At 47.0% G+C, this 12,668-nt stretch overlaps 1 protein-coding gene across 1 annotated transcript in view; it reads right to left on the bottom strand.

Annotated features, from left to right (window-relative positions):
- DYSF (dysferlin) overlaps nt 1-12,668 on the bottom strand; it is a 121,497-nt gene that overhangs the window by 9,839 nt on the left and 98,990 nt on the right. The window contains exons 52-54 of the mRNA XM_067298412.1: nt 4,367-4,466; nt 1,578-1,756; nt 9-118 (exon numbers count right to left, since the gene is read on the bottom strand). Coding sequence (XP_067154513.1) covers nt 9-118; nt 1,578-1,756; nt 4,367-4,466 — 389 coding nt within the window. The remainder of the gene's footprint in view (nt 1-8; nt 119-1,577; nt 1,757-4,366; nt 4,467-12,668) is intronic.

A 12,668-nucleotide genomic window follows, 5' to 3' on the forward strand; every position in this document is an offset into this window, starting at 1 on the left:
GCTCTTACTTGGGGTCCTCCAGCTTGGGATTCATATTTGGCTCATCACGACCCATCCCAGCTGGCCGCTCTTCATGCTCTTGTTCTGCTACAATTTCCAAAGTCATTTCCAATTTACCCTGTGTGGGTTGAAAAAAAAAGGGAGGGGGAGGAGGAGAAATGAATTTATGATGCAAAACACTAATTGGGAAAAGAAAAAAATACTTCAAGTGTAACCCAACCACCACCTATAAGCACCATGAGGAGGCCAGTAAGGCCGGATTTCTACACCTGCCCACTGCAATATTCCTATGCAGCAAAGACCACCGTTGCAGAATGGGAGTGGAGATATTAGACAGGACATGGATGTGCTCCAGCCTGTTGAAACTGATCTTCCTCCCATCAAAACAACTGAGGCCCTGTCAGGTTCCCCCACATTATCATTAGCTAAGCTGGTGTCCCTGCTGTACATGTAAAGAATTCAAAGGTCTAGGAGAGGAGTTTAGATGCTGGAAGGTATGACAGGAAAATGGATAATAAGCCAATAATGGTGATGATTCCCAGCAAACCAAGTATCAAAGTTTATAATTACACAGGTCTGCAGGACCGGGGCTACCTATATCCCATGACTGAGATTAGTATGTGGAGCAATTTGATTTTCTAGTCTCCAGAAACTTGCTCGTGAGCTACAAGCTGGGACTTACAAACCCATGTTATTATCTACGTAAAGCTGGTATCAAGTAATACTTCTGAGGAAATCATCACCTAGCCTCAGGCAACTTAGACTCCAAGGTCTCAGGGACCAGGACTATAACATACAGTTTGTTCACTGTAGCTGTCTAACTACAGGTGCATGATATGTCTATACTCTGGTGCACAAAGTGTCTATGTACAGGTGCATGAAGTGTCCAGGATCCCACTGTAGTCCCTGGAGATCTATTTGAACCTCGTTGATGATGTCTGGAGAGCGATTCATTTCACTTTGAAGCAAGTAAGGCAACTGAGGCAGGTGAGTCTAGGTCAGGCGTCAGCACTTAAACATGGGCACCTCGTAGCGTTTCAGACTCTGTGGCACGTCCTGTCATTCCCCTCAGAGTCCTGTCTCCTGTCTGCTAGATCTGGGTAGTCATCCCAGACACCTCAGACGTCATTGACACCCAAGCTTAGGCAACTGAACTGAGGCTCTATATTGGATGACTTCATTCACTATACAAGTTCCACTACCTGTACTGAATGGTTGCCACTAATTCACATTGGAGCCCGGACACTTACCTTTAAATATATTAGCCTGACAACTGAATCCTTCCTATACTGCTAGTCACAACACAATAGCATTAAGAATACACGTGACAGAGTGTCAAATTATTTGGCACATTCCAAAACACAGAAGCAAAATCCAAAAAGACAAAGAACTTGTCCTAAGGCATTTACATCATGCTGTAACAAATCCCAGATCTGAAGTCCAAAACTGAGTTTCCTGCCCTGACCATGGCTTCCTGCATGAGTTTGGCCCAGCCGCTTCCCTCCTCAACACTTTTAGTGAGTTCCCCCCACAGGAAAATGCGTAAAGATGTTGCCAAAGAGCATGAAAGTCCTTACTGCCAGGATCTTCTTCTGATCCTGCTCAGCAACACAGGGCCACCAACCCTTGACGGTTTTCTGCTCAAAGAGTGACACAAAACGTCCTGAAGACAAGGTCTCGTCTACTAGCTCTAAGGAGCACTTTTCGGCAGTCTTGGCAGGTTTGGGCATCCGGTTGAGATCCATCTGAATGGAGCCTGCAAGGAGGAATGTTACAAGAAAGACGCCTTGGTGTAACAGGTCCTTAAAGCAAGAAGTATTTCCCTGAAGGCTTAGAAACACTTGCCATGGCACCCTCGTGACCTCAGAGAGCTTGGGCATACACCCACACAGCAAGGGGAAGAGCAGATTCAAGTGTGGTCTTATTTTCCAAGCATAGCACTGGTTTTAGCCCCTGGCTCTGCCTAGAACTTGAGCACTCAGCATCACCACTGCGCGTAGGAAGACCTGAGCTCTGGTCCAAAAGGTATCCCACTGTTTCTTGCTGTGGTAACCATGAAGTCCTTCTAGGAGAGGTTGCTAGACCCTGCAAACTATCTGCTGACTGGCTGGGCTGGTGAGTACTTTGGCTATTCAGGTTGTCCTGGTGGACCTACTCCAAGGCATTTCTAAAATTCACAGCGAGGTGGGATGCTTAAAACAGGATGAGTTGTTACAACTGTGGAGTGAGGTCAGCCAGGTCTGGAGAGCGACTGCATAGAATGCATGCTTAGCCCACAGCATGGGTGTACCCATGGGAAGGTCCAAGGGAGGGAGCACACAAATCCACACACTTATAGCTCATTTTGCAAAGCACTTTGAATTCTATAGGTGAAAAATGTCCAATAGGCACTCAGGACCACATTTATATCTCCATTGGGTGTCTATATTGAGTTTCATCACTAACCAAGATCTAATAGAAGTCTAATGAAAGCTACACTTATCATTTACCTACTTTACCCCCGTAGTTGTCTGTATGCAGCTATAACTTTGGATGGTTTGCACTGAGATCAAACAGGCAGACTGGGATTTTCAGTGAAGACTAAGACATTTAGGTGAAACTCAAACTGAATGCATCCACAGCACAGTCAGTATAAGAGCTTTGGGCAGGAGGCTCACAGATCTCCAGACACGCTGTTTTATTGTCCCGCCCAAGGTAGTAGTTGCAGCAGTCTAAATATGAATGATATCCCACAAAATTAATAGCTTCCTTCGCAGACAAAGAGTGGCCCTACAGTTAGTGTATTTTCCTAACCTTTAGGAAATCTGAGCTCAGTTCTCTACTATAGACTTCCTGGGTGACGACAGAATAGCAAATTGAATGAATATAGTTTATCTGCAGTGGCTGAGAACGTTACCACCTATCAGCTGAGCTGTTGCAATGGACATCAGTCTCAAGGTGAAATGTGTAAGCTTAAAGTGCGTGCATTTAATTTACTCTGCTACACTATTTTACCTTACAGTTGGGAAGGGCCAAGAACATGCACCAGGTCTGTTACTAAAGCTCAGCTGGGGGACAGCAGCTTTTTACACTGCAACGGATGAATCACATTCACTAATACGCTTGTATCTTTAGGTTTTCTGTGCCATGGTTTCTTGTGTCCAAGGACAATAACAGGAGAAATCAGGTTTGCTGCCAAACATTTTTGAGGTCCATTGATGAAAAGTGCTATACAAAAGCCAAGGACCATTTTTATTTGTTGGAATTTGCAAGGAATTTGATGTTGGCTGCTGTACGGAGGAGAGTGAACAAGAGCTTGTGATGTGTGGGGGAATGCACCTTACAGTAGAGAAGAGACACAGCTTTTAGAGATAGTGAATGAGAACAAAAGACCCAGCCAAACGGATTACAGGTTAAGGGTTTAAAAGGATCTTGATCGCATACTTGCTTAGTGAAGTTTCTGACATTTGAAGTTTCTTTAGTGACAAAAACAAAGGTAGAACAAGATCCAATCAGAAAAAATGCTAATTCTGAACCCTCCAACTTCTGCACAGATAATCTACTGCATTGCTCTGCTATTTTTCATATTAGAGGGGTTTTTTTCCTTCCTGGCCTAAACCTCGATTGGTGAGATTGATTAGCTAGGCCAGCCTTGGAAGAGGCAAGTGCTCGATCCAGCTGTGTTTATACATAAGCATCCCAATTAAAGCAAGACAGGACAATGGTTCTGTCTGATGGTCTCAGCTGAAATACGAGGTTAGCCTTGATGCAGGTCCATGCGAAGCAGGCGGGACCCTGAAATCTTAAGGTCCTGTCTGAAAGGACACAGCAACCAGGATGGAAATGAGCTGGTAAGGGCTGCAAGGGCAGACGTGCTTTTTCAGGAGGAGAGCAGACTGAAGGGAGACATATAAAGTGGTTACAAGTAGAGGATATAAAATGGGTTATAAAGAGGATTGAGGCCAATAATTTTCCCTTATTATGGAGACAGCACTGGAAGCAACAACCCACCCACAAACAAGGAGAAATTTATGGGAAACTCTAGGGGAAAGGTCTGCTCCCTTATGGATATTTAAGGGAAAGAGTCAAAGGACTGAGTGAATGGTATAATCCCTGTTTGGCCTTCCTGGAAGATGGTGGCTCTGTTGGATTTGATGATGCTCTTGACAGTTTATGTCAGCCCAGAAACAGTCTACTGTAGGCTGAGACTGGAAATCTGCCTAATACAAACCACTTATCATCAGTCCTGAACTATTCTGTCACTGAATCCTGATCAGTGGTCTGAACTGGTCTTGTTAGATTTTCTTCATATCCCGAAAGGATTCAATAATTGCTTGCTTTGCGTCTGCATCAGCAGTGATGGCGCCAAAAACATCTCCCCACTTACCCAAGTAGTCATCAAAAGAGAACTTGTCATTGTCCCAGATCTGGAGGATAAGCTGTGGTGGAATCTTATTTTCAGTCTTGTCCAAGCTCCAGAAGTGCTCCTAAAAATACACCAGAAAAGAAACCAGGAAAAAAATCTCATTAGCAGAAGCAGGCAGAGTCTGGCTACTGATTTCTGAGCAATGGCAATTCTGTGGTGTACCCCCTCCTGGTGTGTCCTGCTTCTGTGCTGCAAGGCAATGGCCATGAGGACTGTGCTGGCTTTGGCCAGTCCTTGGACAAAGATGCTCAGTGGAAGTTGCAAGGTGCTCCTGGAAGTCAGGTAGGTATCGCTTTGCACCTTCGTTTACTTAGTGACAACATTTGAACCCACAGCCACCATGAGCTTGCAAGTAAGATCTCTTTGGGAATCACATGATTTAGCATGGTGCCTGAGAGCTACTCAGGTACCCTCCATGGTGGAGAAAGCAGTGAGCAGTGCATGCCAGTGCTGCCAAACCTCATCTCACCAACCAGTGGCATGATTACTCAAGGTCAAGGTCAAGAGCCAGATTGTCTACTTTCGGTATAGTCAGGCTGTCACTCCCCGAAAAGCCAATGGAGAAGAACTGTTAAACTAGGCTCCTCCAACAAGTAGCGTTTGCATCCCATTACTGTGACGATGAGTTTGTGGTCACACCATTGTAATATATGGTGGCTACTCGCCCATCCCACAAAAGTTGCTATTCATGTGGTTGCAACTGGTAATATTTCCCAGTGGGGGTCTAATACCACTTCTAGAATGCTGGAAGATGCCTGAAGGTTAGGACCAAGATGTGTCAGGACAGAGAGGGAGAGATGGAGACACACACAAAACCAGGGCTTGTTGTTTCTGGCTCCAGCCAGCTCTTGCACAGAGGAGGCAGAGTCACGACCAGTGTCTCCTGACAGCACACATTTCGAAGGTGTCCTGTGGGCATTGCCTCCTGCCGCACTGTTGCAACAGAGCAGTATCATAAATGGAACCGATTTAATTAAAACCAGGAAACTTCAGCATTATTCATGACACATACGTAGCACCATAAATTCACTGCTGTGGCTACAAAACTCTGATTCATTATATCGTGCAATATTAAAAAAAAAAAAAGAAAAGAAAAAAAAACCATGTCACACTCCATAAGAACATAAATATTCAAGCAGGGAGACTGTGGGTGGAGGGAGGCACTTAAATCCCATTGAAACTGGTTTCACTTTAAGAGATCACCCTAGAAGGTTATATTTCAATTTAGCTCCCCGCCTTGCTTTGGGAAAACAGACCAGCATTTTTGCAATGGAGCATTTTATTTACACATTTTTAATATTTTTTAATCTAGGAAAATAAAATAAAATCAATGGAAACTTCTATCGCTCACCCCTTCCTCACTGAAACATATTAAAATGTATGTTTACCCAAGTGGGGGGAGGGGCTGTGTTTCCCAGCTAATAACTTGTTTTAAATTAAAACTGCTAAAACCAGAAAAAGCTTATGGTGATTCTTCCTTTCCCATATATTGGTCAGGTCTTGTGCTGCAAAAGGGCTGTTAGAGTCACCCACAGAAACCCCCCCTGGAGCCATGTACCTGTGCATGCAGAAGGCAGTAACCAGATTTTAAAGACTTAAGGAAAAGACTTGAGGTTTAAAACAAAGCATCCAAATCATGCAACCTGCTTGTTTCGCAGTGGGACAGACCCGCTTTGATTTGCAGGATGAGAGGAAGCAGAACTATTGGCAGCATCGGCCAAAACTAAGAGTACATCTACCCCAGGGCAAGGCCAGGTCCCAGCATGGCTTGATACATCCAGGTTGACTTTACTCTGGCCAGCCGAGGCACCAGCTATAGCACAGCCCAGGCAACGTGGGCTTTGCTGTAGGCACGAGCCATTCATCTGGGGTCTGAGAGACGGAGTAAGACCCATCTGACGTGATGTGCATCAAATCTAGACACCCTGAGCTCCCTCGGACCAGCGGAGTGAACAGACCCTTGCAGAGGGCAAGTCCAGTGACCTACTGTACACGCTCAACCTGGCACAGAGCAAAACATGATGTACAGTTGCCGTCTCCTCTCCAGTGATTACTAATTTGCCTGGCTCAGAGGTTGATCTCACCACCATAAGCACCTGCATTAGTCACACGCGTCCACACTATGCCTGCTGGATTAAAGCCAGGTAGGATGCACCCATGAGCACCGTGCTCAACCCCTCCATTTCCATTCAGGAGGTGAGATCCCACCTTGCCAACCACACATTGGACCTTTTCTTTGCACCGTCTCATGCACCCAAACTCGAACTTGAGCAAAACTCAGCATCTGAGCAGCCCCTTCTGACAGCAAGGGGCCCGGTGATGGTAGCTTTGATCTCCAAGAAAGGTAGTGCTGCCTGGAAGACCTGATCCCATGAGTGCCCTGATGGGGAAACAGCATGAACCAGGAGAAGAGGCGGGTTGTTGTGAGACCCAAATCACTGCCCCGACCTGCTGCAGCAATCCCTTTCTTGCTGGTGGGCTCCCTCCCCGTCGGCCGATGGGGGCCGAGCTCCCCCCAGGGCAGCAGGAGAGCGCACGGTGCCCAGGCAGGAGCCAGCGGGTGCTGCAGGTGGCTCGCACTCACCTCCCAAGCAATAAGATGCAGCTGAGTCTCTGTCCCCCGGGACTGATGGTGCAATTGCTGGCAAACTCACAGGCCTTGCACTTTCTTTGCAATGCCCAAAGACTCGCCTGCAGTCAAAAGAAACAAAACCTCTCTCCCGGACAAGCGGACGGTAACTGCAATCCCCAGCCTCCCACCCCAGCGCCGCTTTTACACCCAAGAGCAATGCCCCGACTTGCCTGGGACTCCCTGCCTTCCACAGGATGAGTCAGGCAGGATCAGACCCTTTCCGGGTGGCGATGCACAACTTGTACAGAGCGAGCACGATCTGTGCAGCTTTGGCCTTTCTTGTGGAAAAACCCTGTAAAATGTGGTTTTGGCTGGTGGCAGAGCTTTCCTCCTGCGAGCCCCGTGAAGCCGGGGACACTGCGGAGCGGAGCTGGAAAGGCAGGCTGCGAGCGCGGCTCGGCGCAGGGGCAGGGGAGGAATTCGATGCCGAGCTAAGTTTATGGGTCCATTTCAAGGCAGTGTGAAATTGGCCTCCATGATTAAATCTCGCTACGAAGGTGCACTATAAAAACAACCCACGGCAAGAAATTTATTTCCTAGCCTTTTGCAAGACACGGGGAGGAAGGGGGCTTGAATTATTGTTTGGGGTTTTGTTTTGCATTGGTGGGGGAGGAAGGAGAAGGGAGGCCGGTGAATATTTTATGGTCGTGAATAATGCAGCAGGGGAGGCAGAAGAAGAAAAAAAAAGGCTCATATCACTGGGAAAGTGTTGACAGGGCTGCATTTCTTCTGGGTTGCTTATGTTCGCCAGAATACCAAGTAAAGAGCAACCCCGCGTTTTCTGGGAGGCCTCCGCGCGCTGGCTCCCGGGCCGAAGCTTTGCAGAAAGCCTGGCTTGTTTCAGGAGCGAGCTGCCTCCCAGGGTGCTGCGGCCGCTCCGGCCAAGCACGAGACCCTCCCCGCTCTCCCGGTCACCTTTCCGGCCCCGCAGCGGTCGGGAAGAGCCGCTTCTTCTGCAGGAGCGGGAACGGGCCGTTGTGCAGGACCATCCTCTAAGGTGTTGGGAAACCGCTTCTCTGAACCTCATCCCATTAGGAGATGTCATCTGTTTGCAATAAGCAGACAGCTGAAATCGTTCATTATTACACTTTTATTGGACTAACTCGCCTCTTTGATCTCCCTGCTGTTGCCAACTCCCACAGTCGTATCCCAAGTCTCACGGCACTTGGTTTTCTCTGGGGTTTTTTCCTTGTTTGTTTGCTTCTAAAAGTCCCAGCTCCTGGAGTCAGGTGACTACGCGAGACTCCCACCTCCCACTTTTAAAACCTCTAACCCGTTATTTGCAAGGGAAGCAAGCTCCAAAACGCATCCGTTTGGGCTCCAAAGCCAGGATACAAGGTGAAAGCAGCCTGTTGCACTTGAAGCCAGCCCCATAGCCTCCCTCCGAGGTTGACTCACGACCCTCTTCAGCGCCGCCTCCCGCAGAGCTCTGCACCCCGAGTCCTTCCCCGAGCAGGACGGCAGCTCGGCTCGGTCCCGAGCGTGCAGTATCTGCTTTGCGTTTGAGCATAGCGTTGCCAATACCTGGAGGAAGACTCCAGGCGTCGCCACACCATAAACGTTAAATACTCATAATATTTGCCTTGGGGCATGTACTCTCGCCTGGAAGCGCTTGGTGCAATGCTATTTTCTCAGTCTCCGCACACTGCCTTTCTGGCGGAGTTTATCGGGCTTTTCCAAGGCCATGTGGTCGTCCCGCTGCTATTCAGGAGCTTTGAGCCGTGGGGTCCGGGTCTTGGCCGCTTTGCGAGCAGCAGGGCTGAACCTTAAGCTACAGCATGGTCACGCTTTGCTCATCCCTTTCCACGCATCCATCGGAAAGCAAAATCCAGAACAGTAACTGCTGCCCGAGTATCGCAGAGGCTGCCTGTGCATCACAGGCTGCGACCGCTCGGCCTCCTCATTTCACAAAATGCCCGTGTATCATTGTACCTGCTTATTTCAGTCTCATTAAAATACATAATATATGACTGGTTCATCTATGTGTCCTCTGGAAAAAAAGATACATTTGGAACACATTCAAAATGTTGCATTTTGGCCAAATGTGGAAAGAAAATGAACTTTTTTTCTTTGTTTTCTGATGTCACTGAAATAAGCAGGAAGGGACATAATAAAGGAAGAGAAACAGGAGAGGAAAATTTCCAAAATTAAAAAGCAATAATCTTTTTTTTTTTTCCTAAGCTTTTTCAGACTGAAAAGGAATGAAAATTTCAATCTAACAAGATATCATCTGTTTTTAAGAAAAATCACAATTCGATACTCAAAATCTCAAACCAAAACCAACCAGGGCATAAACTTTTCTTGGTTCACACTGGAGTTTTGGACGCTAATGAAATGGAACAAAAAGATGACACAGTGATACAGCTGCAGAAACCTCACACCCCTGCCTGTTTTTTATGAAAACAAAACAAAGGAGAAACTGCACACTTACCTCAAGGCTAAACTCTAGCCCTGCCTGACAACTACATCGAGTCAAATCTGCCCGCGTGCTCAGCTGACGCGAAGCGTTAGGCTCCGAACCATCGCTGCACAGTGTGAGCCTCTCCCATACAAAATCGATTGCAACAGTGAAGTCCCAGCGAGCCCCTTCCCTGGCACCAGCTCCTCTTTCCCAGCTGGTGCGAATCTGCGTGGCTCAGAGGAATGCAAGGGTTGATTTGCCCCAGGTGAGGTTCTGGCCCATCACAGGTCCGAGCTGTCAATACCAGGAAGATGTCAGGACGCTGTAATGAACCCGTAGACAAAGTAACAAGAATTGATGAAACCAGATGGAGCTGGGAGAGCTTCAACACCAGGGAGGGAGAAATTTATTCTCAGCTCCACTCAGCAGCAACACGCAGAGCAGCGGAGCAAGACAAGCCTATGAGTTACAGCCCCTTTTTTGCCTGCTTTTCCCACAAATGCCTTAGCACTTGTCTCTTTATATGGGTTTAAGTCACCAAACGTCCCTCTTTCTCATCTCCTTCCTAAAGACCCCTCTCTGGTACAATTTCTAGGATGCTGCCAGCTGATCAGTTATATAAAAACTCTTCCAAAAGTCAGGTTTGCTGTTGTATTCAGAGCCCAGTTCAGCAGACTTGGAGGCTTCCGCATATACCGACTGTGCCTTGCGGAGACGGGGCCTCAATTATTCAACCACATACACGCAAGCATCACTGATATCTCACAGCCACTGCGTTATTCCTCAGACTATCCTACACGACCACCTATTTCTAGGCATGCTAGCAGCGTGCTCGCTCCCCTGCCAACCTCTTTTGTTCTGCTATTCCCATGCCCTATACTGGCTCTCAAAAATGAGAGACAGGGAAGTGTCTTCCTACCCATTTAAAGGGCAAATAGAGCAACAAACTGGTGTTCCCTTCACTTCCTGCTCCACAGCTGTCTGAAGAAACAAATCATGTCTATTCAGTACCATCACCTTTGCCATTTTCCATAATGTGATCTAACTAACACTGAGAAGTTTTCAAGAAAGCAAATTTTCCCATGCCTGAAACACCTGTCTACATACTGCTGACTTCAGCAACCACTGTTGGTTAAAGAAGCAGCTGAACTTGGAAGAAGAGGTTCTCCTGGACTTGGCCTCATGGAATATTACTGGTCTTTTCCCACTGGCCCAAGCAGCACTACACATTCAACCACCTAAATAATTCAGGATTTCTCTCTTGATTTCTGCGGAGTCACCTCAACTGAAAGCCCTCTCCCTCCCCAGGCAGTTTGGTGCATCATCCCTGACATCTTTCCTCCCAGTGGCTTTGGCCTTCACTGATTCATGCTGGCCTCCCAGTTCTGTTGTTAGAGTTGCCCTGAAGCCCAGCAGGAATTTCTGCAAGGCAAACTAGAGTGCCTGCATGGACCCTGCCAGAAAGCAGCCTCACATCTCTCCTTCATTAGCTTCCTATGAGGGAAACTCACTCACTTCAGCAGCGCCTCAGCTGAAGATGTCCTTGTGTCCATTCCACTGCTTCCATCCAGTGTCCCTTCCTTTCTTGGATGAAGAATTCATCCTGATGGGGCAGCGCCATGCAGGACCTGGCTATCCAGAGGTCCCAGGCCATCTGACAGTCAGTAAAAATTGGCTACCTAGTGAGACATGTAATCTAACCTACATTTTATATGATCAAGCCAGAAATGTGGGAATTTTATCTGTTGGCTGTCCAAAGAGTTCCAACTCAAAGTCCGTTTGCATTTGCACCCAGTTAGGTTGCAATAAGCCTACTTAAAATTCGGATGGGTCCCCTTAATTGCGTACACAAAGTGGAAGAAAGCTGACGAATGCAATCGCTCCTTGAAAAAGCATCTCACCGGAACTACCCAAAAGCCTTCCCACTGAATAAACACCACCATTGCTTGCAGTTTGTTGCAAAGTATTGGAAAGTTTCCTCTTCAAGTGACTCTCTCTATCTGTGCAAAACAATCCATTTTGTGTTCTGGCACCAGCATTTAATTTCTTGTTCACAGCTAACCCCAAAGACTAGTAGCAGAACAAGTATGAAGATAACAGCTATGTTCCTTGGTCTGGCTTCTGCCAATGACATGATATGACGACACAGATTTGAAATTGCCGACAATGTTCCCATACTCAGCATGTTCATCTCCTGGAATTGCCTTTATGCAACTTCTTTCAGACTGTATACAAACAACCCAACCAGGTCTTGGATACTCTGACCTAATGGTTTACTACCAGGTCCACACAAACACCAACATTTATGAATTTGCATACTGAGGTGTTCTTGAAATCCTATTTTGAATATCAACTTATGCAGATAATGTTTGCTTAGACATTCAATGTCAAGCCTTTTCTGCACTAGAGGACATCTAGAATTCAGATCTGGCTGCTATATTCAACTACTGCTGTAATTGGCACTTGAAGCTGAGTATTTCAAAATCAATTTCACGCATTTTCCACCTCCACGGCGCCTCTGTGACTCAGGAGCTGAATGTTGCTCTGACTGGGTGCCCAGTGAAACGTGATCCACATACGGTCTATCTTGGCATTGCTCTCGATAGAGTCTGGTTGTACCATGACCATCTGATAAAACTGTCTGCAGGAATCAAGACCTGACGGACTTAGACCTGGGGATCCAAAGTTCAAACTCGGTAGACATTGGCTCTTTTCCCTGCTAGCCGGCAGCAGAATATGGTACTTCTGGGATCTGGGCCCACCCGTTCTGCCATTAAGTAAGTTGACATGCAACTTCATGCAAATGGGTCAGGGATGCTCAATCTACCTTTCCACCGTAGCTCCCCCTGCTAAGTAACGGTGCTCCAACACGCATTGCATATTGACCCTTTCACCAGAACGACTTCATGATTTGCATTCTAAGGAAATATCCCCTTGAGGGCTCAGTGAGCTGCAGGCATGCTGGCTTGTGTCAGTGCAATGTCACGGCCTGACTTGCCCAAAGGTGCGTGTGCTAATCCTGCGTCACTGTAATCAGCCGGTACCTCACCGAGGGAACCCATAATTAAGGTCTCTAGAGGCTGCTGCTAAAGAAAGACTGCACGAAAAGAAGGGGAAACAAAAGAAGGAAATTCTGAATAAATGCAAGAGAGGGTGTATAAAGAAACACACATTTATATGTTTTGAGAAGAGCTGTTTCTAATGGTGGGATCCCTTTTTTGTAGGGATTT

The sequence above is a fragment of the Apteryx mantelli genome, chromosome 5 (assembly GCF_036417845.1).
Source record: "Apteryx mantelli isolate bAptMan1 chromosome 5, bAptMan1.hap1, whole genome shotgun sequence".
In the NCBI taxonomy this organism is placed as follows: domain Eukaryota; kingdom Metazoa; phylum Chordata; class Aves; order Apterygiformes; family Apterygidae; genus Apteryx; species Apteryx mantelli.